At 49.9% G+C, this 27,889-nt stretch overlaps 3 protein-coding genes across 3 annotated transcripts; 2 read left to right on the forward strand and 1 right to left on the reverse strand.

Moving 5' to 3' along the window:
• Nucleotides 1-228: 228 nt before the first annotated feature.
• On the reverse strand, nt 229-12,092 carry ARFRP1 (ADP ribosylation factor related protein 1). Its single transcript, XM_048321618.1, has 8 exons — nt 11,987-12,092; nt 10,854-10,953; nt 10,385-10,472; nt 9,833-9,915; nt 9,124-9,205; nt 8,891-8,961; nt 2,673-2,773; nt 229-1,170 (listed from the first exon to the last, which is right to left on the reverse strand). The coding sequence occupies exons 2-8, from the start codon at nt 10,944-10,946 to the stop codon at nt 1,083-1,085; spliced, it is 606 nt and encodes a 201-aa protein (XP_048177575.1). The 5' UTR covers nt 10,947-10,953; nt 11,987-12,092; the 3' UTR covers nt 229-1,082.
• A 136-nt stretch (nt 12,093-12,228) lies between these two features.
• On the forward strand, nt 12,229-19,854 carry ZGPAT (zinc finger CCCH-type and G-patch domain containing). Its single transcript, XM_048321611.1, has 6 exons — nt 12,229-13,299; nt 13,948-14,081; nt 14,823-14,981; nt 16,013-16,144; nt 16,871-17,282; nt 17,727-19,854. The coding sequence occupies exons 1-6, from the start codon at nt 12,659-12,661 to the stop codon at nt 17,863-17,865; spliced, it is 1,617 nt and encodes a 538-aa protein (XP_048177568.1). The 5' UTR covers nt 12,229-12,658; the 3' UTR covers nt 17,866-19,854.
• Nucleotides 19,855-19,960: 106 nt separating this feature from the next.
• LIME1 (Lck interacting transmembrane adaptor 1) lies at nt 19,961-27,111 on the forward strand. Its single transcript, XM_048322301.1, has 7 exons — nt 19,961-20,304; nt 22,339-22,589; nt 24,324-24,476; nt 24,980-25,028; nt 25,117-25,204; nt 25,373-25,785; nt 25,995-27,111. Exons 3-7 carry the CDS (start codon nt 24,361-24,363, stop codon nt 26,379-26,381), a joined length of 1,053 nt encoding a protein of 350 aa, XP_048178258.1. The 5' UTR covers nt 19,961-20,304; nt 22,339-22,589; nt 24,324-24,360; the 3' UTR covers nt 26,382-27,111.
• The last annotated feature ends 778 nt before the right edge of the window (nt 27,112-27,889 follow it).

A 27,889-nucleotide genomic window follows, 5' to 3' on the forward strand; every position in this document is an offset into this window, starting at 1 on the left:
ACAGAGGAGGAGCCACACCCATTGCCAAACCACCATGAAATTCACGTAAAAACTCATATTCAGGGAAATGATAGTGATATATCAGCATCACTCAGCTAGCTGAGTAGGCGATGTAAGAACTGAGCACTGTCTTTTGAGTGCTGCCTTTCTGTTTTTTCTTACATTTCAAAGAAAACCTACGGGCTAAGTACTGCTATTCCCAAACACCACTTGTTTCAGCCAGGGAAGTTCAAATAAGTAGGAAGCTTTATTGCATACTGATTTCTCCCTGCCTAGAGGTTTTTTTCAGTTTAGAAAGATCACAGAGAGGGCCTTGATTCAGTCCAGTTACAGAAGATCCCAATCACTCTTAGGATTAAAGAGAATGCACAGAGACTGGCAGTCAGAGCAAGGCAGTGCTTCTGGAATCCGTATCCTGGTAGAAATATCCATTTCAACCAGCACAGTTGGATTTGATCAGGTCTTTTCCAACCTTAACGATTCCATGACCCTATAACCACTGTGTAGTTGCTGGTTTCCACATCTGCTTTTACCACAGGTCAAAGTTATGAATCAACACCCCAACTGAAAATCAAGTTCTAATCAATGCTGTCTCTCCCCACTACACAAACAGCAGCATAACAGGGCCAGTAACACCCTGCAGGAACATGGGGCTGGAGCAGCAAGGGATCTTCTCAGTTAGGAGGGACAGCTGTTCCCCAGGCTGCTCCTCCCCTTCCACATTCACCTACACATTTCCTTCAGGTGCTCCTTCATGTCACCGGCCTCCAGCCTGTTAGACTAACAAATCAGGAATCACAGAGTAAGATAGTAGAAAATTAAGTCCTTTGCATCGGCAACAATGTGTAGGTTGCTACATAGGATGCTCTCAGGCCAAAGACAATACTTAATGTAAGAGATTCCCACCCCCCACCCAGTTGGAATCCTTGGCTCAAGTTTTTTTTTAGACACAGAAAGAGAATATTTGTCTCCAAACTTAGGAAAGAATCAGGTGTAATAGGAATCCAGTGGATCACCTTCTTTAAAGGGAACACAAAAGTGTGTGGAAAGAGGCTGTCCATTCCTTGACTGGCTCGGAATTCCTACGTGATGTCCTTCTTTCTTGGGGGCCGGTGGATGTTCCTCACCACGCACTTCACCATCCACTCAATTCCTTCGTTCACCCCTTTGCTAAGGAAGTAAGACAAGCAGAAAAGGTTTTAAAATAAACCAACAACAAGAAGCAACCAAGAACAGAAACATGGATCATACAGGCCTTAACTGAGCCCTTACATGAGGAAGGTAAGGGCTCTACCTACCCCAGTTATTTGTTGGCATTTCTGTGACATTTCTCGTGCAGGCAAACAACAGGAATCTGATTTCTTTTAGCTCAGCAATATATACCTCCATCCTTTATTTTTCTGATGTCTATAAAAGTCTACACCCAACTTAGTGACCAACTCTGTGGAAATCTTGGGATGAACAAGCATCAAACACACCTGACAGCTGGCTTGAGGTTATTTTGCCACAAACCTCACACTAGTTGTATAAGATCTTGCAATCCTGGTTCCAGCCCTCTGTAACCATCTGTGCTGGGGCTGCCAAGCAAGTCACCACCAGCTCCCTAGCCATGACTTCCAGGAGTTATTTATTCTTTTAGTGCAAGCTCAAACCAGAATTTTGAAAGGAAATTCCACACAGATCAAAACTAGAAATGTTTGTACAAAAAAACACAGCTGAAAAGGTTGTTTTTCATAAGGTTATTATCTAATACTTCTCTTCCAGTCAGTGCTTGAACATTGTTGTGGTCATTCATCTGCTTAATGGTATGTGATTTGTAGCAATGCAGACAACAGATATTTTTCCACAGTTCAAGTAGTTTTTGTTATTCTTTGCAGTACCTTGTATGATAACACAGATTTCTTGCTAAATTTATAAAAGAAAAAAATTCAAAGCTCTGGATTCAGCCCAGGCAGTAATTCAGCCAGGAGTGTTTCTCTATCTGGAACAAAACTTTTGACTTATATCAAGTATCACTTTTCACTTAAAGAACTGAAAGTACAAAGAAGCAAAGTACTGCAAGACTCGATACGCAGTAATGATGCCAAGATATCAAGAATCCAGTGGGTTGGTCAAGTTTGTGGCATGCAGCTGCATAAGCCCCAATTAGGGTCTGTTTTAGTCATCAAATTTTAAACCACAGGCATTCCCATGTAAGAGGGCTCTTGGGGACTGTTATATCATCCCCATCACACAGCTCATCTGCACGCCAAAGAATATGGAAGTAGAAGCATAGTTACAGCAGCAACAGTGAAGCACCACCCATTTCTCTGGCAGAGGCATCAACAGCTGCATTTTCAACTGCATTCTAACCTAAAAGCCAGGAGCTGCAGCAAACCAGCACCTTCAAGGATTATTGTGCAAGGAGAAGGGATGATACAGGACAATAAATACGCCTCCAAGTCCAGCTGCTCTCAGCCAGAAGTACACTTGCACTGTGTTTCACAGGCAGGATTTACAGAGGAAGTTATTGAGCTGGGGCAAGTCCAAGGTTCTTGAACGAGTGTCTGTCAGTGCTGGAAGGAAGCACAGCTCCCTTTCAAGGCTTAATAAATCCTGTAGTGCTGCTCTGTGTGTGACACCCCACAGCTGCTCAGTCAATCAATTCTGAGTCTACCCCTTCTCATACTCACCCAGTAAGGGCCGAGCAGGCTTGTGTCAGGCAGTCTCTCTTCCCAATTTTGTTAATGCAGTCACTAAATGCTGTCTTGATGTCAGGAATTGACAGACAAGTCTGCAAAGGGAACCAAAGAAGAGCTTGTTTGTGCTACAAGACATGGTGACCTTCTTCCACAATGAATCCTACCATGTCTGCAGTTGTGCTTCAGTCAGGATGGCAATGCTGTGAGGTTAAACCCCCTCACCCACCAACACAGCAAATTCACCTCTTTGCATTCTAAAGAAATGAACATATTCTTTTTTCACCAAAGAGAGTGCTGTTTGCTGACAGTACATACACACTGCCTCACCTAGCTGAGCCTTAATTTGTACACTTCTAAGCAAACAGACCTGAAAATGAGCACAACCTGCCCCCTCGAAGGATATCCCTTCCAAGCTGCTCAACTGTCACACACAGCTTGTATTTACCAGGACACTACAAGAGCTTTTCTATTGACAAAGCCTGTTGAAACAGGGTCCCTGCCACAAGCCCAGCTGACGCTTTGCCAGCACCCTGGGCACTCTCACAAAACAGCCTGTGATTTTTCCTGTTCTCAGCACATTCCTTGGCATTACAGCCATGCCCCACCAGCACTCATCTGTCTGCATTCAGAGAAAACACTGGCAGCACTGATTGCAGCACGTTTTCTGATGCCTGATGTCACTGTGCTCTTGACCCCCAGCAGGTCTTAAACTTCTGCGAAGCTGCCAGGAGGCTGCTGGGAACACCACCACAAATCAAGAACCCTCAATAAACCAGTGGATTACTTTCCTGACACATAACATGGTGTCACCATAAAAATCTTACTTTTAAAGCTACAACAAAAGCAAACTTGCCCAACTAAAGTCTGGACTTGCACCTCCCTGACCACTCAGTGCTCACTTTTTCCTAAGAAGCCTTGGACAAGCCATTTAAGCACTTCAGCTGGCCAAAAGGCCACCCTTCCTCCTCTCTGCAAAGACATTTTGGACCTTCAACAATGCTCAGTTATGTGTTTTGAACCTTCAGTGAGGCCCACATAAGTGTTTTGGACAAATGTTTACACAAATGCCAAACTGGACCCTTATGAGTCCTGAGGATTGGACAAGTGGACGTAAATTCTGAGAGACAGAAATATGAAAATTAATGTTACCAGCCATCCATTCGCAAAACACTGATTCTGGAGAAATTAAATACAGAAAATTTTTGTGGACAATAGAAGTAAGCAGGTTTCATTGTTCAAAAATAGGAAGGGATCTTAAGAAATGGCTTGTAAGGTGTTTAACAACACCCAATTCACCCAGTGCCCTTGACTCCATTAGCTGTACAACTTTTGATGACTGTACTTTCTTATGACCGAAGTTGCATTTTAAACTTGCCCTTTCAATCAGTGACCTAGCAACCATATCCAAAAATGTTATTGACATCATTCCACCAAAGTCTCAACAATTTAGTTAGGGATTTTTGACAAACATGCAGTTCATACAGACGAGCTGTCAGCCACAGGATAAATAGTTAATTAAAAAAACCAACAACAATTACTAACTTTAGAGGGAGTCAGACTGGACTTGAGAGCTGGAATTCATACCGGTAGGTCTGGAAGATGGGCCAGAGATTACAGCCAACCAACCATTCTCTACTGGTTTGTAAAAGCTGCTCCCTTAGCCTTGTACAGTGTCAAAGGCAGGTCCAAATGCTTCCTGGTTTAACTCAAAGCTCTGGACAAGTCAATTACCCAACAGCTGGGAAGGAGAAAGAGCTGCAGGTCAGTAATTTGAGCTATTTTTCATGTCTTTGTTTTTTTCAGTCAATGAGACCTTGCAGCAGGATGGTTAAATCTCAAGGCAGCTGAAAATGAGCAAATGCTTCTTGAAATATACTTTAAGCCCCTTACAGTTTAATATCATTGTCTAATGATATACTTCTGAGTATATCCATTTATTCTTCTTGAGTCTACCCTTTCCTTCTCCTTTCCTGAATGATGATGCATTTTAAAATAAATCAGATAAAGTGTTCAAGGTACAAAGTAACAACAGAGAGCACAGTCATGCTGTCCGTGATTCCTTAACATCTACTTGCACAGGTAGCAAAGCAATCAGGCAATGAACTTCCCAACACCACCAGCAGACCAGGACACCTGCACATACCCAGCAGCACAGAGAACCCACATCCTTCACCTTGCCCATCCCTGAACCCTTAAGAGTCCACTTTTCCCAGTGCAGCTTACAATTACAGCCATTTTTATCTCCCAGCATAAACCATGGTCATAACTTCCCTTTCCCACCTTCTGGTAGAGCCATGGTCTGCTCCACCTTCCACAGAGCTGCCCAGCCACAGCTCTCCATGGAAATCTGCATCAGAAAGAGTTTTGCTTCTGAGGAGATTTTGCACCATTCAAATTGTCACAGCAGGATGTCACTGCACCACCAATCCTGTTTTGAGGAAAATCATTTTCCCCTTGGGATGAAGTAGAGCAGCACAGCAGAGGGGGTAACACCAAACTATCAATGCCTTGATTTAGTGTTCCAGGGAAAGCCCCCAGTGGGAATCTCATGTGACAGCAGAGGATGAGGCAGATTATCCATCACTTCAGCAAGGGGCACCTGAGCTTCGCATGCTCAGGGAAAATGTCAGCTGTGGCTTCCAAGTTCCCCTTCGCCCCAGCACATTACAAAGTATTTGTTTACAGATGTGTTTTGTTTCTCAGCTGCAAACACATAACCTAAGGGCAAGGAAGGGAAGCTGGATCTGTGATCACATCAACAGTGCACCATTGCAACAACACAATCCACAGTGACCTTTCAGGAATGATGGTATCTCTCAGCCAGTTCACAGGAACCTCACACACAACACATGACGAACCAGATTTCCATCTCAGCTTCCCCAAAATAACACACTGCAAAACATCTTTTGATGAAGGCTCCTCCAGGCATAATCCAGCCAAGACTGAACCAAGTTCCTCCTAGGAAGGGTTCAGAATAGCATTACCCAAATTAAGACTCAGCAATGGCACACCTAAAAATCTATCAAGCAGCAAGACAAGTTTTAGCCAAAAAAAGGTTGAATTGTAGAGTTTTTTATCCATTCACCAAATCCAGTGCAGCAGACAATGCTGCTGCCTGGTCTCCAGTCAGGATAAAACTGGAAACATGGATAAAACCTCAAGTAGAGGCTCTTCAGCCATCTCAAGAGTAATCAACCATCAGAATGGAACTAAAAGAGAAACAACAGCAAGGTGGATTGCATAAATAAAATTATTTCACAAAAAGTCTGACTCACCTGACCTATGCTGCGGGCTACCCTTTTTACGAGTTTGTTTTAAATGAAAACTTAAGCTTGTTTAAATTTAAACAAGGAATAGTATAGCCTCAATTTAAACCAGCTAATTTAAATTAAAACTAATTTTACAGGGAAGTTGTGGTAGGTCTTCAGCTGGAAAGTGGAATGGCTTTCATGAAGAAGGTCTGTTTTCTAACAGCTGTGTGGAAATGAGTATCTGCTACTCAACATGACTCCTCGCATTTTCCAAAGGCATAAGGAGGCTTTTCAACATTCTGGAGACTTCAAATTAAATTTCCAAAATTTGTCTTTAGATGAGGATGGCAAAACTTCCTCCCAGACATGGGACATCATTCAACACTCAGTAATTTTCAGATTGTTAAATTTCAAATGCTGTTTTTGACAGGTCATGTTTTTCCAGTATTTTGAATAGTGTTCCATAATGAACCATTCTATCCTCAAACTGTAACAGTTCATTGTAAAGCTTAGAAATGTATACCTTGTGCAAACCTTTCAACAGCTGCATTCACATCGAAACAGCAAATATCAATTCTTATTTTGCAGTTTTTTCTGCAATAAGCCATGTTTTCAAAAGTGGCATTCTGAGTTGAAAGGGAGTTCACAGGAATTAGTAGATATTAGGTATTTTATTTCACCTTCAAAGCAATAGCTCCTTTAAAAACCCAAACTCCTTCCTCCAACACACGTTTGACTCGGATTTTTAATTAATTATAAAATAATCCAGTTTTGAAGGCCCTGCTGAACACAGAGCATTCTCCTGATACAATAAAATATCACATTCAGTACTGTGAGAATATTAGAATTGGTGTTTTGCAGTCAGTGACGTACTTCATCCCCTGGAACGACCAAATACTGCTCGTGCTTGGCAGTGCTGAGAGGACACAGTGTACCTTGGGGTTCACAGCAGAATTCTTAACACTTTATGCAATTTCAGGTTGCATCAGCACTTTTGTTATCTTAATAACAGAATGTAAACTTAAAAACGAAACAAACAAACTATGCCAGACGTACTATTTCTGATGTATTTAATCACGAGCCTTCTGCTGGCCTCTATAGACATCATCATCAAGAATTATCCTTCATCTCCAAATACCAGCAAGGTTAAGATACCACTTATCCTCCCTTACTGTGGTTCAGGATAGAGGGATGCTGGTGAGAATTCCCTACTACAGTTTTATTTCTGGAGATCCAGAGCAGAAAAATGTCTGTCAGTACTAATTATCAGTTATTCCAGAGGTCTTCCATTCTGCTAAATCAGAGGAAGAGAAACAGGCTACTGAGTTTTCTCAGCCTTAAGTGAACCTCAGTGATTACTGAAAATAAGCTATAATCCCCTTAGTGATTTGTTAACAGCAGTGATGTCTCTTTGCTCGGTTCATAACCAAGATCATTCTGCAGGAGTGGACCTCTAAATATCCAATTTAGGTATTTCTTACAAATAGAAAGTGGGTTTGGCTTTGCTAATCTCTTTGTTGCAGCTCTGCAACTGCATGAAGGCACTAAGTCAGTGGGCTGGTCTCAGAGCCTCCAGAGGGGGCAAGAAGTCAGATTTTCTTTTGAAAGCCTGTTCCAAATACCTCTTTCTGGTCATTTAAAGATGTCCACTTGATCAATTATTTGTCTTTAGTCTGGCTAGAGTGTCAGAAAAGCCAGTGTCTACAGCCTGTAACAAAGTATGTATATACAGTCACAAGGGAAACTGGAACAGCTTTCCAGGTCACTGCCTGGAACATTCTCAACAGGTCAAGGCTAGAGTGCAGGCTGCTCCCAACAGAAGAGCTGTGGTGTTGCATGGAATATGAGAGTCAGTATTCTGGTTTCCACAGGAAAAAGACAGACCATTTCCCCACATTCCAGAGACCACAGCGAAGTCAGGACCATAAATCATGAGTTCTGTCTTGATCTCTTGCTTTTACATGGAACTACATTTCTCTTATTTCTAAGACTAGATAATCTAGATCATCCAACAACTAATCTGTGTTGTACTTATGAGATGTAATCAATCCTCCTTGAGAGCCAAGTGATTTCAATGGAAGTCTCAAGTACTTCCCACAAGTGCAATCACTCGGACAAGTGTAAAGTCCAGAGGAAGAACCTGAGAAGTTTTGGCATACTTTGGAACAGACAGTGATCCCAGCTGCCAGGGCTGGTGCTCTAAATCCTACTGGAAGCCTCTGGCTCCATCTAGAGACGATCACTGGAGCTACAGTCCTGGAATTCCAGGTACATTGTAGGGGAAAGGAGGAAAACATGAAAAACACCACGATCACCTTAGGCACTCTCTTCTCTTTTTTCCATGCTGGGGCAGATAAGGATGGTCCAGGATGTGTCACCTAAACACTGCACCACCCACGAACTGTCAACCCAAACCAAGAGCTTTACAGTTCTGAATATGCTGGAAAAAATTCATATTATATTACCAGAAAAGAGAGTTCCTTGCCATTCACTGCTGTCACTGATGGAATGCTCTACAACAAACAAAGAGTTTTATTGAACAGATCTTATCCAGTTATGGGGAAAGGATGACTTGCTTCACATACATCTGTTGTGCTATTCCTGGGTTTTAAACAGCATCATAAACAAAGCGCACTAAACATTTTTTTTCTGAATAAACAGGAAAAAACAGTATCAATACACCCAGTCACGGTACAAGAAAGACCCACCATAGCTATGCAGTTTGCTCTGTTTACATAAAGAGTTCAAAACTATGTGCCTGTAAGAAGCTCATTCATGGCACTGGAAAAGGGTTGGAACAGAAAGGAAAAAAACCACAACTAAATTCAAAGCAATTACTCCAAGTGATGAGACAGTGCCATAGAATCAGCTCAGGAATGTGGAACAAATTTAACATGAATGCAGAGTTCACCTTTCCAAGGCTTATTTGCTCATGTATGTAAATCTGCCATATTTTACCTCTACATCCTGCTTGTTGGCCAACACCAGAATGGGAACCCCTTCCAGAGCTTCGCTGGTAATCATCTTCTCTACAAAGGACAGAAACAAAACCAGGTTTAGCCAGTTCTGGAAGTTGCACAAATGCCTGGCACAGATTATCTGGACACAGGGATGAAGCCAGAGGCTCTTTCTTGCATTACAGTCTCATTTGATACAACCTTTCAGGTCTATTTTGTTCACACTGTACTTACCAAAAGCTCTTTTGGACTCAGAGAGCCTCTCCTCATCAGTGGAGTCAATAACATAGATCACCCCATGAGATTCAGCATAGTACTGGAAGGAGAACACAGATATTGGTGTCAATCCACTAGGATCACTTGTTCCTCTTCATGATTTTATCTTAATTTGGTACATTTTTGGTACATGTGGAGGAGATCAACCAGTTAGAGCCAGCTGTATTCACAGTGTGCCTGGAGAGAATGCAGGCACACAGCATGGTGTGTTCTGTTTGCAGGCCTGATCAACACACCAGATTGAAAAACCTCACCTGTGTCTCCCCAAAGCTTATCTCTATGGCACAACCCCAGATCTGGGTTGGTAATTGCTGTCTGTAACCAATAATGCAAATATTAAGCACAGAAATAGTGGAATCTCTGGCAAATTGTTAGTGCTAACTACTGGGGTTATCAATAAGCCTGTGTGATTACCAAATGATTGTAGTGGTTCAGTTCTAAGAGATAAAACCACTTCTAACAGAAATCATGGAATCACAGAATGGTTTGTGTTGGAAACAGCCAATCAAGTCATTCCAACCCCCTGCCATGAGCAGGGACACCTTCCACTACATCAGGCTGATCAGAGCTCCATCCACCCTGGCTTTGAACACTTCCATGAATGGGGCAGCCACAGCTTCTCTGGGCAAATTGTACACATCAAATTAAACAAAACCACATCTCTAACCTTGTCCCAAAGTGACTGCAGTTCCTCCTGCCCGCCAAGATCCCAGAACATCAGCCGAGTTTTGCCAACATCAATAGTTCCAACTGGAGGGAAGAAGGAAAGAAGAATCCAGTTAAAACTAGAGGTGCTGTAAAGCACAGACACATGCACACCCCACTCAGAAATCTGGGCTGGGACAAGCTTGTAGGGGAACAAATCACAGGCAGTGACTACTTGCAACAACAGAGCAAAACCTGCACAGAGTGATCACAAATCTAGAGCAGTATCAGTGCAAATAATTCCAGAATTGGGCCAAGGAATGAACTGCAGGGAAATACAGTTTGAGGACAACACTGAAATAGGATACCTGGGGGTCTAATACTTCAAGAGTTTTTCCTCCTAAGGTAAGAAAGCCTATTTTATTATCTACAAAAAGACCTGGGCAGTTGGGAGACACAATCTCTGCTTCCAGGAACTATTCTGCCCTTCTGAATTCTTAAATATTTCAAACAAAAGACAGCTGTTGTCTAACTGCACAGGAAAGCTGAAAAAATTCCACGTGGATTTACTTACTGTTTAAGCCTACAGTGGTTGTGATTTTGGACAAACTCATCCCTTTGTAGTTCTTGTTAAATCGGGTTTTAGTTTGTTCAAGGAAGGTCTGAAAAGGAATAAGACAAAGTATTTACTGTCAAACATTTTACTGGCTGGGGTAATCCTACCCCAAGCCTGCCTTTTCATTTCTGCACAATCCTGCTAGAGCAGATACTGCCCTACCTAATTTTGGACAAACTCCTCTTCCTGCTCCCTATTTTAGCAAGGAAATAAGGGATCATAAGCGATTATGGGATTACCAAAGCCTCAGCCACATCCCTGAAAACTTGTGGTAATTTAAGTAACAGGGAAAAGTTGACTGTTTGGTGTGACATCACTAAAATAACTCAGGACAGAGCTGAAGAAGATCGACCCTTGTTGGAAGATTTATCCCTGGAGAATGTTTAGGATTGCGTGTGCCCTCCATGGGGTGATAAACAGCACTTACAGTTTTACCAGCATTGTCCAAACCCAGGATCAGGACACAGTACTCATCCCTCTGGAATATGTATTTATAGAGCCCTGACAGCAGCGTATACATCCTGCTCCTGCAACAAATGCAAATAATTAACATCATTAACAAACAGGTCATTCCCAAAAGCCTCTCATGCCACAGCGCAAGTTTTTCCCAATGCCAGATAAATAAATGATGTTACTCTTTTATCAGGAACTCTCATAATTAGGCAATCCCAGGGAAAATCACAGAGCCAAGAGAGATCATGAAAACAGCTCAAGATCAAATCTGGGGTTTAAAGGGGAGCTGAGGAAGGGCTTGAACACCTCTTGCAGTACATGTAACACCCACAGAAAATGAAGCGAACTTCATACAAATACAAAGAACAGGTATTTTGAGCAAGAATCTACAGAAGCTCACACCTGGGTTTTTTGGTGCTGAATTTGAACACACAAAGCAGATCAGCTTTGCTGGGATGCAGGAAGCACTGGCACCAAGTGCTGCAGCTGACTCACACGCCATTGCAACAACTCTTCTGTTCAAACACAGATAAAGGGAACCTCAAGGCAGAGCCTTTGAGAGGCAGCTGCCTTAAGCGTGCTTAAACAACCACTTTGAAGTCAAACACCATTACCTAAAGGGAAATAAAAGTGTTCCAAAGCAGGAATCGGGGGGTTCACGGTAAGGGAGGACAGGGCACCTAAGGGTAGGGGCTTCAATCCCACAGGTACCGGGGCGACCCTTTGCCTCCAGCTGTGCGAGAGCGGGGGGTTCCTGCCGTCCCCGGGGGAGCAGCCGGGCCACCGGCTGGGGGGAACCCCGGCCCGCTCCTCTTTCGGGACAGCGACTGATGCCGGGCGCGCCCGACCGCCGGCCTGCTCCTCCTCGACCCGGGAGATCCTCCCGGACACGGGAAATCCTTCCACATCCAAAAGATCCGGCCCTTTCCTTCCCTTTCACAGCCAGTGACGGGTGAAGGGGAACACCGGCCCTACCGCCACTTCCCCCTGACGGCCCAGCGTCACGTCCCGGCCCAGCGCCACGTCCCGGTCCAGAAGGCCGCCCCAAGCTCTCGAGAGCAGCGGGCGAGGAAAAGAGCCCCGAGCCCGAGGCCCGCGGCCCCTCACCTGGTCCTGGTGCCGGTGTCAGTGCCGGAGCCCGAGCCGCCTCTTACGACTCCCCAGCGCCACCGGCCGCCGCCATTATGCGCTTGGGGCTCTGGGAAATGTAGTCCTATTGCCGCTGCGGTAGCCGCACATGGGTAGCGTGTGGACTACAACTCCCAGAATGTCCAGCGCCGCCGGCCTGCCGGGGACCCCGAGCGCTGAGCGGGTGACGCGCTGGCGAGCGCAGCCGGAAGCGGCGGCTCTGCGGCAGGAAGGGGGGGTGTCATGGCGGGTGTCGCGGAGGCGGCTCGCAGGGGCCGAGGCGGCTGAGGGTGCACTGGGGTCGCCGAGGTGGTGGTGGCGGCTCAGGGAGGTGCTGCAGCCCTGGGGCTGAGGGAGCGCCCAGGCTGCGGGAGGAGCGGTGCCGTGCGCGGGCCCGGTGGGCTTGAGTGGACTCCGTGGCGGGGGAGCGCAGGGCCAGGCCCGGCCTCTCCTCGGACTCTGCCGTCGCCTCTTGCCGCCTGTTTCCAGCAGGAGCATCACCCCGGTGATTTCCGAGGGAAAGAGCGGGACGGCGGGTATATGTCGCTTCTGCGGGCGAGGACTTGTTATCCAAAAGTGCTTGAGTAAACTCTGAATGTGTTTTGAGATCGTGGAGAGGACGCGGGCAAAAGCGCCTTCCTTGTGCTGACAATGGATGAAGAGAGTCTGGAAGCAGCGATCCAGACCTACAACGCCCAGCTGGAGCAGGTGGAGCTGGCGCTGGGGGCGGGCCAGGATCCATCGCAGCAGTCGGACCTGATCCAGCTGCAGGAGGATTTGAAGCAGCTGATAGAACTGACCGAGTCCAGCCTGGTGGCTGTGAAAAAGAGCAAACTTCTGGCCACTTTGGACACAGATGCCTCCTCCTCCTCCCCAGCAGGTCTGCCGGGGCAGGATTCCCATCTGGAGAGCTCTGCCCAAGATGAGGAATACGCTGCTTTTAAGGAAGCCATTGCTGGGCTTGGAACAGATGAGGCTCCAGCTGATAATGAGATCTCCTCGGAGAGAGAGGGAGAAACTGGGAATAAAACCAAATCAAAGTGCAGTGAAGAGGAGGAGGAGTCTGAGAGAGAGGAGGAGGAGGAGGAGGAATTGAGTGGGATGAAAGTTAAAGCCCCCTACTACAGCTCCTGGGGGACCCTGGAGTACCACAATGCCATGATTGTGGGGACAGAGGAGCTGGAGGATGGCAGTGCCGGGGTCAGGGTGCTCTATCTGTACCCCACCCACAAGTCCCTGAAGCCATGCCCGTTCTTCCTGGATGACAAGTGCAGATTTAAGGAGAACTGTCGGTAAAGAGAGAGGGGTGGGAGGGGCCTTGTTCCAGAGGGATAAACCTCCTCCTAAAGTGCTCTATGTGGCTTTCTCACCCAGAGAGATTGTGCCTTAATGTTTTTAAAGTGCACTGTGGTGAGCAGTGGCATCAGTTTGGCTGTTTCTTTAGCTAGTGCACAGATGAAGTGGGACATCCCATGGGGAAGCTGCAGAGGTGTTACATAACTGAGTGGATAAATTAACTAATTAAGTGTTTTAAAATAAAACACCTGAGTCTGTGGATAGTGCTCACATTCCAGTTGCACAGGGAGGTTTTATAGGCTCCTTTTTTGGGGATCTTCAGCAGGATCAGCCTGAGTGGTCTGTGAAGGTGCTGGGCTGGAGCCCTGCCTGTCTCTGATCCTGTTTATCCCCAAAGCCATGAACTTTTTAACTGGATGTGTCACTAGCAAGGCAGTTAAAGTCTCTGGGGTGGGATGCATTCCTTATTCCATGATATAAATAACATGTTTAAGGTGAAACATGAACAGCTTTATAATTGCAGCAGCACGTGGTCAAACATCCCCAGTTATGGTGAAGGTTCATCACTGCTGACACTCGTGTGCATTTCCTTTGAGGAGGGAAGGGATTTTCATTTGAAAACTCCTGTTCCTCCTTCCCTGCAGGTTTTCCCATGGTCAGGTGGTGTCCGTGGAGGAGCTGCAGCCGTTCCAAGAGCCCGACCTGAGCAGTCTGGGGGTGGGCTCAGCCTGCCTGGCCAAGCACAGTGACGGGATCTGGTACACGGCCAAAATCACCGGTGAGGGGGGACAGGGGCTTTCCCGGGGTCCAGGGGGAAGGTGGAGGCTGAGGGTTACGTGGATCTAAAACTTTGCTCTTGTGGTTAGTGACAGAAAAATGTAAACTATGTGGTTGTGGCCCTGAACTCAAAATCTTGACATAGCTGAGGAAACAGTCTGAGTTTTTTCAGGCTAGAGGAGGGAATTGGCTGGGAAACAGGAGGTATAAAGAGCAGGAATGTGGAAAGGAAATGACTACGAGGTCATTAACTGCTCCAGGGAAAAGGGAGGTACTGCAGGAATTTACATGTAAATTAGGTGAGAATTGCAATAATCTGCTCTGTTTAAACAAAAACCAGGGGAGCTGGCCCTGCCCAGCAGCTGCTGATACAGGCTTCCTTATGTCCTGGGAAGAGGGAGGGTTTATTTCCTCTTTCCATCTTTCTTTTAACTGTTATTAAGTCAGAAGGGAGCGAGTCTAACTTCTTTTTAATTCCATTTCTTAACAGCCCATCTTTCTTGATTTGTAGAGATAAACCTTTGGGTATCAACACAGGCATTGTGGAAATAGCATTTCATTGCAGTGGGTGCTTCTCCCTCCCAGACAGAAATAAAAATCACAAATTAAACCCAGAACCTTTCAGAACCTGTTCCTTGTGCCTCCCCCCTGTCCCGTGTTGTTCTGCTGGAGCTCACTCTGGTTTAGCTCCCTGTGTGCTGGGCACTGACTGGAGCTCCCGTCCTTGCTGTTCCCTCTGTAGATGTGGACAGTGGTTACTACACGGTGAAATTTGACTCCCTGCTCCTCAAGGAGGCCGTGGTGGAAGGGGACAGCGTCATTCCCCCCCTGAGAAGTGAAGATGCTGCTGAATCTGATGAGTCTGATAGGGACAGTGTGGATGATTCTGGTTATGCCAAAGGTAAGGGAGTGGGGAGGGTGTGAGCAAGAGCGACTTGGGATTTTGTTCTGCCTTTCTCTGGGACTGGCTGGCTGTCCTAGAGCTCTCACTGTGAGTGTCTCACCTCTGATGAAGAGTAGTTGATCTCTTTATGTGTTCCTGAAAGATTGAGAACAGTAATTAATTGGCTGTCATGCTGCAACTGCAAACTAAAATCTTTGTTTTATGCAAATCCCTGGGCTAATGAAGGCTGGAGGTTTCCATGGGAACTTCCCACACGTGGAAGAAGAGAGTGTCATATTTTAGAGTTCCAAGCTCTGAGCCTGTTTCTTACATGTCTGGCTGAGCTGAGTTCATCAGTGAATCATTTCCTCATCCCTGGGAACTCCATGACTCAGGAGTATGAGACCCAAAGAAATGGGAGTGTTGGGTCCTTCCAGTGCTCGATGAGGCTGCAGGAACAGCCATGCCTTGTTTTACTGCTGAAAGGTGACATAGAGTGCCCAAGTGACATCTTGGAAGCTGCACAGGCAGCACTGTCACTCTGCTGGTGCCACAGCTGCATCATAGGGACAAAGTCATGTCCTAGAGCTCTTTGCATTTAACCTGACAGAGATTATTGGATCCTAGTAACACAAAACTAACGCTGTGGCCTGGAGGAGCCTCATGCCAGAGACAGGAGCTGGAGGCACGGGATAAGTATTAGGTGCCACTGTGCCAAATTCTACTCAGATGTGTACATTAGTCCGTATCACCATCCTGGAAGGAAGGAAAAGGGTCATAAAACTCCTGGGTGATTGTGCCTGGAACTGGGAGGTAGTGTGTCCATTAAATCAAGTGAAATCTCTCATTTCAGTCACTCCCTGTGCAGTGTTCATGGAAGGTGACAATTCAGTAGGAACTAAGTAAGGCTGGAGGAGTGACCAAATGTTTTTAAGGTTGGAGAAGTGAATTGTACTGCCCTGTGAGGGCTTTTTGTACGGTGTGGGTGGCCCACACAGCAGCTTTATTTGTGATTCCTGTTTCACTGATTCTCCCCTTCTGTGCCACAGTGATAGATTCAGGAGTTCCAGAGAACGGGGAATGGACCCCTGCGTGCAGCTCCTCTTTCGGTGGCTGGGAGGCCCATACTCGTGGCATTGGCTCCAAACTGCTTGTTCAGATGGGATATGAGTTTGGAAAAGGTAAGGGGAGAGGGTGGTCCTGGAGCTGTTAAGAAAAACCCAATATTTTGGATGAAGCCAGAACTGTGCTGTGCTGAAGGGCCTGTTGGCTGAGGCTCGAGCAGGGTGATAGATCACAGCAGTGTTGGAGGGAAGAGGGAGGACATTTCATGGAAGTACAGGCTTGTGGGGCACCAGCCCCTGTATGGTAATGGCAAACTTTGGAGGCACTTGGAAGCACAGTCAAGTTCATGATCAAAGCCATGAGAACGTTGTGGAGTGTTCAAAGGCTGGAGGTGGAAGTGAGCTGATCTGCAAAGCTTCTGATGTCTGTGTTAATGCATCTCCTGGCCTGGACACAGACTTCAAAGCCTGCTGAACTCGCTGCTCCCACCCAAATTGCATCGAGCCTTGGGGGCTCTGGGAGGGCCTCTGTGTCTCCGGTTCTCCCAGAGGAACCAAACCAGTTTTAGGTAGAACCTGGCTTGAGAAGCTGAGGATGTGAGGCTGAACCCAGTTTCACAGAAGCCGGCCTGATGGATGGCCTCAGGCTTGGAATCATAAATCTCCTGCTGTGGAAGGCTCCTGGCCTGGCCTTTGCTGCTGCCCTTGGCTTGGGCAGTAATTCTAACTTCTGGTACCTCAAAAGCCTCTTTGCTTGTTCTAAGCTTGTGACTGTCAGCGTGAGCTTGTGGTGGGAGGTGGCTTGGAGAGGGGATGCTGTAATCACTTGGTGTCTCTCCTCAGGCTTAGGGAAGAATTGCGAGGGCAGAGTGGAGCCAGTGCAGGCTGTGGTGCTTCCTCGAGGGAAGTCCCTGGACCAGTGTGCTGAGGTGCTTCAGAAGAAGAAGCAGGGGAAGCTGGAGCCAGGTAAATCAAGGAAATGCCGAGCAAAGGGAGGCAGCTCTGGACAGCCGGGCGGCCGTAAGGCCCCGCGCAACGTGTTTGACTTTCTGAATGAGAAACTGCGCGGGAAGAGTGCCGGGGACAAGGCTGGGGGGGTGGCACTGCCCCAGAGGACCAGCAAAGAGATCTACCACGCCAGCAAGAGCACCAAGAAAGCCCTGAGTGTCAGCCTCTTCCAGACCACAGAGAAGATTGAACAGACACAGAGGGACATCAGGGGAATCCAGCAGGCCCTGGCGCGCAACATCGGGCGGTAGGAAAACGTTCTCTTTGGGACCGAGTTCCTGGTGCTTCTGGGGAGGGGTGGGCTTGAAATGAGGTGTGGGAGGAACAAGTGAAATGTATCTGGATGAAACCTAAGGGGAAGTGGAGGAGAGAGTTTAGTGTGTGCTTCAGACCTGTGTGGACACTGGCAGATGTGTCTGGGGTCCTTTGACTGGAATTCGGGCTGTGGCAAAAAGAGGAGCTCTCTGAGGAAAGGTGCTGGAATCCTTCTTGTGCCCACCTCTGCAGGACTGCTGTTGAGCATCCCAGGAGGACATTCTCTAGCCCAGATAGTGCTGAGCATGAGGTTATTCCTGGCTTTCAGCAGGTCCCTTGGGCTAATCCTACAAGAAAGGGCAAAGCCTCCTGGGATGGAGCAAGCCTTTGATCTTACCATGTAGGATGACATTGCCACTGTGCTTTTTGCTTTCAGGCACAGCATTGCTGCAGCTCAGCTGGAGGAGAAGCTGGCTGATGCTCACAAGCAGCTGGGACAGCTGCAGGCCCAGGAAGCCAGGCTGCAGCGGGAGCAGAAGAAAGCAGACACCCACAAGAAGATGACTGAGTTCTAGGTGCTGAGGAAGGTGTTGGATTGCAGGGATTGTCCTTCTGGTGCTCCTGGCCTCAGAGCCTGGGTGAGCTGTCCTGCTCTGCTGGGCCTCAGGCTGCCCTGACTAAAACTGGGCAAAAAAGCAGCAGTTTCTGGATGCTTCTGAGCTCTTCTGGGAGGGGGAGGAGTGCACATCCATCCAGCCCCGAAAGCATTCAGTGAGCTGGGCCTTGGATGAGGCCTAGCTACAAGGAGTACAGTTCTCTGCTCTCTTGCACACTTCTTTCCTTCATTTTCCCTGCAGTAGCAGCTCCATCCAGGGTCTGTGGGTGCTCAGGTGATAACACTGCTGGCTACAAACCAGCTGAGGGGGCTTGGACAGCCCCACATCCTGCCATCAACTGTGGCTTCTGTCTGTGGCCACTTGCCAAGCACAGGTGCAGGCAGGGTCCCAAGCACGGTTGGGTGAAAACATCAAAGGTGAAGTGCTTTAGCTGCTCTCTGCCTTCTGGTTTTTACTATGGGATTTATCTGAGAATTCCCATTTTTTGGGGGAGCCGTTCTTTGTAGCCCTAGTGTAAGGAAAAGAAGGAAAACTGACAGCTCAGAGGTGGGAACCAGCAGCCTGGAGCATCAGATTCCAGCAGTTTGACTGTAAGAGTATCCCAGGACATGCTGTAGCCAAACTCACTGGCTTGGCATGGAAAGCTGCCTGGTTCCACAAGTAGAGTGCCACAGCTGGGGGAATAAGCCAGCAGCATAACGGGATTCCCAACCTTGTGATTTTTGCCACCATTAGTTGGGTTTTTCTGTCTGAGGTGGCTCACTGAACACAGGTCCTTTTACTAAAAAACCTCAGGACCCAGATCCAGGTTGGACAGGGCCCTGGATCAGCACAAAGAGCAAGATCTGTGTGTGCCCAGTGTGCAGCCCTGCAGTGGGAGAGCTTGGGGTGGGGCTGGGCTGAGAGCAGGCCAGGCAAGCCAAATACCCTTCCCTGCAATGTGGAAAGTGTTTGGACAAGAAGGATGTCCTCTCCCCTTGGTTACATTCTGCGTTGGTGGTGGCCAGTCCTTGCCTCAGAGGAGATGCTGGTTTCATTATCTGGTGGTATTTTTGCATTGTAAAGGCTTTTTTTTAAAAAAAAGTTTGCAATTCATGCCAGTATCTTAAGGGCACCATTTTTTTTTAATTTAATGAACCATTTTCCTTTTATTCTGTGAGTCATTTTTCTAAAGAAGAGGTTCGTTTAGTACCTCCTTTTTTATCTATCCCTAAGAACAGATTAAAAAACAGGCTGTCAGCCTGGACAGGGCTGTGCCTGCTTGTAGGGTCAGGCTGCCAAAGGAACCAGAAAATCTGAGACTGAAGAAGACATGATCAGAGCTGTTCAGGTCATGTGGGATTTCACATTGCTGCAGACACACTCAGAAACGCAGTGAGACAGCAAAACCTAACAAGATGAACATCTTAAGGAAACCTGTGGGAGTGAGCCTCTGCTCCTGAAGAGCACCTGGATCATGCTGTGATCTTCGTGGATGTGGGAAGTGGCATGGGCTGCCTTGGGCACTTCAACATCCATTGGTTCCTCTTGGGATTGGCTGTACTGTCCTCATTGTTCTGAATTTGTGTTCTCCACACTCGGGGCTCAACTCAAGGGTTTAACAATGGCCCTTCCCTCACAAATGACTCTTTGTTTCTCACACTTGAGTGCTGAGTGGTGACAAGGATTAATTCGCCCAGCTTAGCATGGATGCTTACTGAAGTGGCCCATGGCTGGAGAGCTGAGCTGGGCAGAGAAAATGGGGGGGATTTATTTTGTGCTCTGAGACTGTTTATCATCATCTCTTTAGGAACTGGGTGTATTAGCCCTGTGTCTTGGCTCATATTTTGACCCTTCCTTGGGATCTCCACAGCCTGACTTGCCAGGCTCCTATTCCAGCGGCTGCCACCTCTCACCCAGCGCAGTTCACATCCCTGATGAATAAAGTTGGTGTTTATTTTTCCCCTCTCTCCTTGTAAGGCGTTGCTCATTTGCAAGGTAATGATGATCTGGGGCGCCCCATTCTTTCCTTATATTGCCCTGAGCTGCCGGAGGAGCCGGGAGGAGCCGGGCGGGGAGCGGGCGCGGCAGAGGGTGCTCGTGTGTGCCGGGAGCCTGCGGAGCCCGGGAGCCGCGGCGCCTCCCGCCCCGGCTGCGAGCACAGACCCAGCCTACCCCTGGGTGAAGCCACCACCTCCGAGGCCAGGAAGCTGTGCCGTGTGTGCCCCGCGTCTGCTCACAGCCGGCTGCTTCTCAGAGAGTGGGAGAGCTCACATCGGGATGTTGGAAATGTGCAGGAGCCCCTGATTGGGACTTGCTGTGGGATAAAAGAAATGAAGTTCTACGGGCTGGCTGGCAAGGAGGAGAGCGTGATCAGATTCGTGTGCTCCACACTCACTGGATTTTGAATTCCTGCAAGTAAGTGGTGGTGGCTTTCCTGTGCCTGGGAAACGGGGAATCTGCAGCTAAACCAGAGGCGGAAATACTTTAAACCCCGCCATGTATATAGAAGTTGCAGCGTTGTTGGAGATGCTGTTGGGGCTGGATAGACTGGACAGGCAGGATTCCTGCTCTGCTCTGGGAAGCCTCAGCTGGGTTCAGCTTTATGAGTTGGGCTCCAAGCTGTGTCACTCCATGCTTTGTGCTCTGCAGCTGGGCTTGAAAGGGAAGAAAAGGTGGTGAGCTTGGCAGCACTGCTGGGATCCCATGGCTGGAGTCTGGAGGCTGAGTGGGAGCTGATTGCTTTTGGGATAAATTAATTCAGTTCAGAGGTGTGTGGCATTGTGGAAATTTCCAGTTGTATTGTGGGTAGGGGGACAGGAGTATTGCTGGTGTGTGCAACGGGGAAATGCTGAGCTCCTGGTTATGGGTGAGGAGGCTTGAGAATGTGGTCACTGAAATGCTGTCTTCTGTAAACCTAAGATGATGTACAAATACTGCATTTGTGGCAAAAAAAGCCACTGTGGTAGGCAGATGATTCTCAAGAGGACACATCTCCTTAATACACCCATCCCGTAGTGTGGAATGTGGCTTCCCATAACAGCAGCTCCAAGCTCTCCACTGGTCTCCTGCTGTGGCTCAGCTCTGCAGAAAACCTCTTGAGCAGGTTCTTGCCTTGGAGGAGCATTTTTCTTCCCAAGTGAATGTTCAGCAACTAGGGAAGGGTGGGAAGAAAGAAAAGTGTTGAAATGGTGTCAGCCTTGAGCAAAGCCCTGTGGTGTGGGCAGACAGTCATTCATCCAAAGGTTTTAAAGTCATGTTTTCTCAAAAGCCACTCCAGCACGTGAGCAGCAATCAGAACTGCAGCTAGAAGTGTGCATCCAAGTTTTCAGACATTTGGGTCTGGCATTTAGAAGTATGGTTGGCACCTTCTAAATCAAAAGCCTCAGGAGGTGTTTGACCATGAAATCTCATTACAGAGATGAGCGAAGTGGGTGAGATCTTGTGCCTGCTTTTTTGAAATAGTCTTACATGTCACAAATTGCACCCCATGGTCTAGGGCAGATTCAGTGTTGTGACTAACTGTAAACAGCGCTTTCACTTTTTGTAATTGAAAAGAAAAAAATCCATCTACTTCTGCTTCTTGTGCCTTTTTTGAAGCACAGCTCCCTGGGGTACCCAAGCAGAGTTTGCTGCAGCCGTGTGCACAGTTGCTGATGGAAATCAGCTCAAAATGTTCCTCCTGGTTTCGTGCAAATAGGCTTTGAGTAGCTTCGCAGACTTTTTTCTTGCAACCCTGCACTGAACACTGTGTGGTTTTATCAGAGGAGATGAATCAGAGACCAGGCAGAATTGTCAGCAGCAGCCCTTGGCTTTGCAGTGAATTTAATCTTGCTTTCATGAAGCCGAGATGAGGAAATTGCACCTTTTCTAGGACTCACAAAAAACTCCCACACCATGGAGTAGCAAACCATCTGCCTTTAGGGTGCCTGTGCTCGGGTGTCACACACAGGGGAGTGATCCCTCCTCGGAGGGCTGTGGGTGGTGTCGCATGTACGCAACGGCTGTGACCGCCCTCGTCTTCAAAGCCACCTCGGCTGGCAGAGCCGGCGCCTTACGAAACGCTGTCTGCTGAGTCTCCTGCCCTGGGAGCAGCCCCAGGACTGGGAGATCGATTGATAACTTTATTGGCAGGAAATTCGGGTGTAGGTTTCAGAAGGTCTGGCTGAGACTTTGCCTTGCAAAGCTGCTCAGTCCTACCTGAGTGCCTTCAGTCAGGCACTGGGTTCTGCTGGCAAATCTGTGATTTTGGGAGACCCAATGTGTTGTCCCAAGAAGTGGCTTCTCCCAGTGGCTGCTGAGCCTGAGCACTGAGGAGCTTGCACTGGGCAGTTTCACTGGTCAGAAATCCTGGAGTGACCACCGACCTGCCCTACAGAAAGTAGGCCAGAAGAATTCCTCCGCATTCATTTCTACTCAAGAAAGTCTCTCCCTTCAATCTTCAAAATTCAGGGATGGAAAATCCCCCTGCTGTGGGATAAGCTGCCCCATCTGTGCCTGCCTCAGCATGCTGAAAGCTTCCACCTCGACTCCAACATCACACCAGCTCCGGCCGTCGAACCTCGTTAGAACTTTGTCTGCTCAACTCCAGAGCCTGCTCAGCTCTGCCCTGCTCCTGCAGCCCACGATTCCATCACTCTAATGAGCTGAACGAGTCCAGCGAGGAGCTTCAGGCTCTGTCTAACGCACCGGCCCTTTTGCAGGTAATCCGTATAATTAGTGTATGCTCAGACAGAAAAGCTGTGTTGTCTAATTAAAACGTTGTTGGAAAGGGAACAGCCTCCCCTTCCCAGCTCTGATCTAAGCCAGTCTGTCCAGCCTGGTTAGTCCTTAAAACCTCTCTGTCTCACTTTCTACCTTGAAATAATTGCTCTCCAGGGTTCATGCTTCAGTCAGGGCAGTTTCCAAAGGCATGGGAAGTTCTTAGATAAAAGGGTGCTTTCAGATAAAAGGGTGCTGCAAATGGGCAGAGACCTGCTGGTTATTGGGGTAAAAATACGCCAAAGATGCTGCTGTGTGACTGGGGGTGCAGGGGAGAGGGGAGATCCTGTAGGTCTGCAGTAGCTTCTGAGATTTACACAAGGCAGGGTGGCTTCTCACCAGAGCTCATCTGGGCTTTGTCATCCGGATGAAGATACGCAAGAGGGTGAGTAAGGGATGCTCAGCATGTCCTGCTGGATCTCTGGGTCCCCATCTGTGCTCGTGGAAGCTGTCCTGCCCAGCTGTGCCCAGGGACCCTGCTGCTGGGCCCATCTGGATCAGCTACCGCAGCTTCTTGGAGCTGTGCTTCACTCCAGGAACTGCCTCCATCTCCTTTCGGATCAGGCATTTCCTGGGTGTCGGTGTCAGGCCAGCCTTTTTTTGTAGAGCAGGGTGCACAGAGCTGAGCTGTGCAGAGCTGGGAGCCGCAGCCGCTGCCGACGCTGGTGCAGCTGAAGGGATGCCAGCTTTTGCTCTGGGTTTGCAGTGCACTGGCAGCCGGGCAGGGACAGGGATGGTGGCATGGGGATGGTGACACAGGGGTCAGCAAAAGCCTCCTGGGGAAGGTGGTGATCCTGACAGGCTGGGGAGCATCCGTGCTTTGTGTCGGGCTCCCCAGCACCCTCCTGCCTCTGCACCTCTTGCTCTGGCTCTGCCGCTGCCGCAGTTTACAGGGGATGGCTTTTGCCTTGAGGAAGGCACAGGGACAAGGGCTGGATTTGGGCAAGGCACAGATTTAAGCAGATGAAAGGGATGGGAAGATTGGGTGTTTTCTGCTCTGGCATCACAGCAGAGAGCAGCTGCAGACCTGGGGTTGTGGTGGCACAGGGAACATGGGGTCTGTGTGAATCTGCTGCAGGAGGAGCATGTCCTGATGCATTCTGCTGAGCCCGGGGCATGAGGAGGGAGAGGAAGGAGAGGCTGAAGCTCACCCTATTTCCAGGAAGTTGAGTCATCCTGCCTGTCCTTTCTGGCCTCCCCTGTGCTCAGGAGCAGTGTCACCCCCATCCCGCAACCTGGGGTACTGTCCCCGTGTCCCCAGAAGGCATTCTGGCATTTTTAGGGTGTCTCCAGAGGATTTTCAGGGCCCCTGGGCATGTCCTTTTCACCATTTCGTAGCAACTTGTGAGCTTGAATCCTGCTGGTTTTGTTGGATTGGTTTTTTCAAAAGGAACCAGAATCTGAAGTTTTCTCCTGTGGTGGCAGAGTACCCACTGCCGAGTGTCCACACTGGGCTGGGCACTGGAGGTGTTATGGTGACCCTGGGGAGGGCAATCGCTGGCCAGAAAATGGGACACCCAGTGAAATGTCCCCGTCCAGAGCATCCAGAGAGACCCCCTGCTGGGGGACTGTGCTGCAGGGGTCCCTCAAGCCCTGGGGGTGATTGAGCACCATTTCGTGCCGTGGTGAGCCCAGCAGCTCCCGGCTGAACCCCAGCTCGTGTTCTCTGTCCCCAGAGCTCGGCCCTGCAGTGGTGTTGGAAGCGGCTCCCCCATGGCTGCAGCCGGCGGCGAGGGGACAGAAGGGACCCGGCTCCTGCCGGCCGGCGCTGCCCTGGCCCTGCTCGGTGGCCTGGTCTACCTTGGCGCCCTGTGCGCTGCCTGTAAACGGTACGTGCTGCCCACGGCTCCTCCCCTTTCCCTCCTGGGGCTGGGATGGGCCTGGGGATCCCCTCGGTGACATTTGGTGGCTGCAGGTGGAGACTCTGTGTGAGCCCATCCTGAGCTTCGACCACTGGCATCTGCTCACCCCAAACCCCCACCTGTACCCCAGTGCAGCTCTACCTGGCTGATCCTGCATCCCTGTGTGCTGCAGCCCCCCGGGACACCCCCTACACCCAAAAGCTCGGAGGAGCAGCCCAGAGAGGGCTGAGTTGTGAGTGGGATGGACAATGCCAGGGGCAATGCCGAGGTTGGTGCCAGTGGTGCCTTGCACAGCGCAGAAGGCTGCAGGATGCAATTGTGATGTCCCCAGCCAGCACAGACCGTGCTGTGGGGCTGGGGAAGGAGCAGGGATGTGGGTTTTGGGAGTGCCACGTTGGGGACCCGGGGCACCTGCTCCTCACCCTTGGCTTTGCCATCTGCCTTGGGCTCAGCCCCCCTTCTCCCTGCAGGAAGGGCAGGAAGAAGGTTGCTCCGGACGGGGTGAAGCTCGTGGATGAGGTAAGAGGACGTTTGGGGGGCAGGATCGGCCCCGGGGGGTGGTCTGGGCTCTCAGCCCAGCCTGAGGGTGTGTGTTCCCCCACGGCAGGCCCTGCTCCGCCAGACGCAGCTGCGGTCACTCAGCAAGTCGGACACGAAGCTGCACGAGCTGTACCGGGTGAAGGTCAGAGACGACGGTGAGTGGCCCTGGAGCTGGGGGAGCCCAAGGGGCTGGTGGCCCTGGGCAACTGCCTGCAGTCCCCATGTTGCCCAGAGAGTACATCGTGTCATGGACAGACGTGGCACTGTGCTGGCACAGGGGTTGGTACCTGTTGCATCCCCTGATTTCCTCTTCTCTCCCGCAGTCCAGCGTCCGGCCAGCCTGGATCTCGCTTGTCCCGCGGCCCCTGGAGGCGAATCCCTGCACAGCACCGGCCTCCTGCACCGCGAGCTGCCCCAGATCCCCGTCCCTGAGCCCCCGGCCGCCTCCCCAGCTCCCGATCAGACCTACTCCAACCTGCTCTTCACCCCGCTGCGGAAACCAGCGCCAGACACTGTCTATGAGTGCCTGGCAGTGGAGGGCGAGGACGCCCCGGTGCCCCCCATGCCCGCTGGCACCCAGGTGTCCCCTCCACGGGCTGTGCATGGGGCAGCCGATTATGCCTGTGTCCATAAGGTGAAGAAGACGGTGTCAGTGGAGGTGCAGGATGGGGCTGCGGCAGGGCCCCCTGGAACACAGCACTGCTGGGATGGTGCAGGCAATGCCCCCCAGGCCAAGGTACGACTCTGGGGGGCAGCAGGGATGGGGCATATTGGGGGGTCATTTAATTCCATGTCTCCCTGTAGTGCCCATGTTTGGAGTAAGGTATAAATTAGGATCCACTGCCAGGATCCTCCTGGGAGGCTTTCAGAAGATGGGGGGGACAAAATCATGAGGATGCAGGGATTGCCCCTAAACTCCCACCCTAAAAAAAATTCCTTTTGCAGCTGGAAGAGATGTACTCAACGGTGTGCAAAGCCACCAGAAAGAAATCCCAGGTCCCTGCATCGAGCCAAAGGGCCGTGAAGGAGGCAGGTTCCGGGTGGCTGCCCCCCCTCCAGCAGGAGAGGGCCCCGGCAGCCCCAGGCCCCCCTGACCCCTGTTATGAGTCCATCAACGACAGAGCATGGACTGCTCAGGGCCGTGGCCCCGACCCTGACTATGAGGCCGTGGACATTAACTGGAAGAAGACGGCAAAACGGGGCAAGCTGGGGATGCCCTGTGTCCCCGAGAACCTGTACGAGAGTGTGGTGGACATTTGGGCAGGGGAGCCCCGGAAAGCCTCTGCACGGACAGCGGCCAATGGGCTGGAGGTTTACATCACCAACCTATAGCCCCCCAGGAGCAGGGGCAGGGCCATAGCAGGGTCCCACCCGGCTGGACACTGTCAGGTGCCGGGGGACAGGTGCCAACAGCCCTGTGCCCACCAGACCAGCTGCATCCCTGCACACACTCTCTGTATGTATTTTCTGTTACTTTTCTATGAGTGTCCTTGTCCCATCCCAGCCCAGCTGGTGCCAGCAGGTTGATGGTGGGATGTCCCAAGATGGGTATTTTGGGGGTGCTGTGTGGGACCCCAGTGAGACAGGGCTGGTGCTGGCACGAGATGGGAACAGGGTGGGGACCATGTTTTGGGGTGGGGGAATAACAGGGCTGTGGCCAGCCCCGTGCCTTGGGCTGCAGGATCAGACCCTCATCAGCGGGTTTCTACCATGACTGAGAGTCTCTGTCCTCTTCACACTGTGGGGGAGCCAAAGGCTCCCTCCAGCCCCCAGGAAGCCCTGAGAAGCTTTGCTCCCATCACAGAACATCCCTTGTTATGGGGAGATGGGGTCAGCCCTGCCTTCATGAAATCATAGCATATCCTGAGTTGGAAAGGACCCACAAGAGCTCATTGAGTCCGACTCCTGACCCTGCACAGGACAACACAAATTTCCCTGCTGTGGGCTGTGGGCTCTGCTCCATCCTCCATTCCCACCCTTTCAGACCCATGCAAGGATGTCTCCATGGGCAGCCCTCTCCCAAACACCATTAAAAGCCTGAGAGAAGGTTTACACTCTTAAACTGAGTCTAAATCCCTGGTTCTGAGGGCTGCTGCTGCTGGTGCAGCTGGTGCTGGGAGAGCAGCTTGGAGCACAGTGTGACTGTGAGTGCACCCGTCCTGGATGGGTGGTTTGGCACCTCTGAAATGGGGACACACAGCCACCGAGAGCTGCTGCGTGGAGTGATCTGTGCCAGAGCAGAGCTTTGCACAGGGCTGGGGTAGAAGCCAGGGCGTGTTTGCCCAGCACTTGCTTCCTGCTTACCTCGCCATTACTCACTCCCCTGGGTCCTGTGGCCTCCATGTGCCAAAAAAGCTTGGGTGAGCTGGGTCTGTACCCCGACCCTCAGACCCCAGGGCTTAAACTTCACTCCTCTTCTCCCCGTGGGGAGTTGCACATCCCCGCCCCAAGGGACGCCCTGGTGAGGCAACGACGGTGGCTCTGGTCACATGGCCACCAGCCGGCCAGCGGCTGCCTGACCTCGTGGCACGATGGCCCGGTGCTCACTGGAGCCAGGTGGAACCTGCAGCTCCTGTGTCGTGCCGTGCTGTGCCAGGCTGTGTGGCAGGAAGCCACACGCCTTCCCTCAGCAGCTTTGCCCCTGCACCGCGGCAGGTGAAGAGATTAAAACCGAAAACGCGGCGCTCAGCAAACCCCGCTCAAGGCGTTAGAGCTGGAGGCACCCCAGGCGTCGTCAGCTCCGTGCTCGACGCCAAACCACAGCCGCCCTCGAGAGCTCCCATCCCCCTGCGAGATAAGGGCGCTGATAGAACACGGCTGGTGCCGGTGCTACCGCACTC

This window comes from Corvus hawaiiensis, chromosome 17, assembly GCF_020740725.1.
Source record: "Corvus hawaiiensis isolate bCorHaw1 chromosome 17, bCorHaw1.pri.cur, whole genome shotgun sequence".
Lineage (NCBI taxonomy): Eukaryota > Metazoa > Chordata > Aves > Passeriformes > Corvidae > Corvus > Corvus hawaiiensis.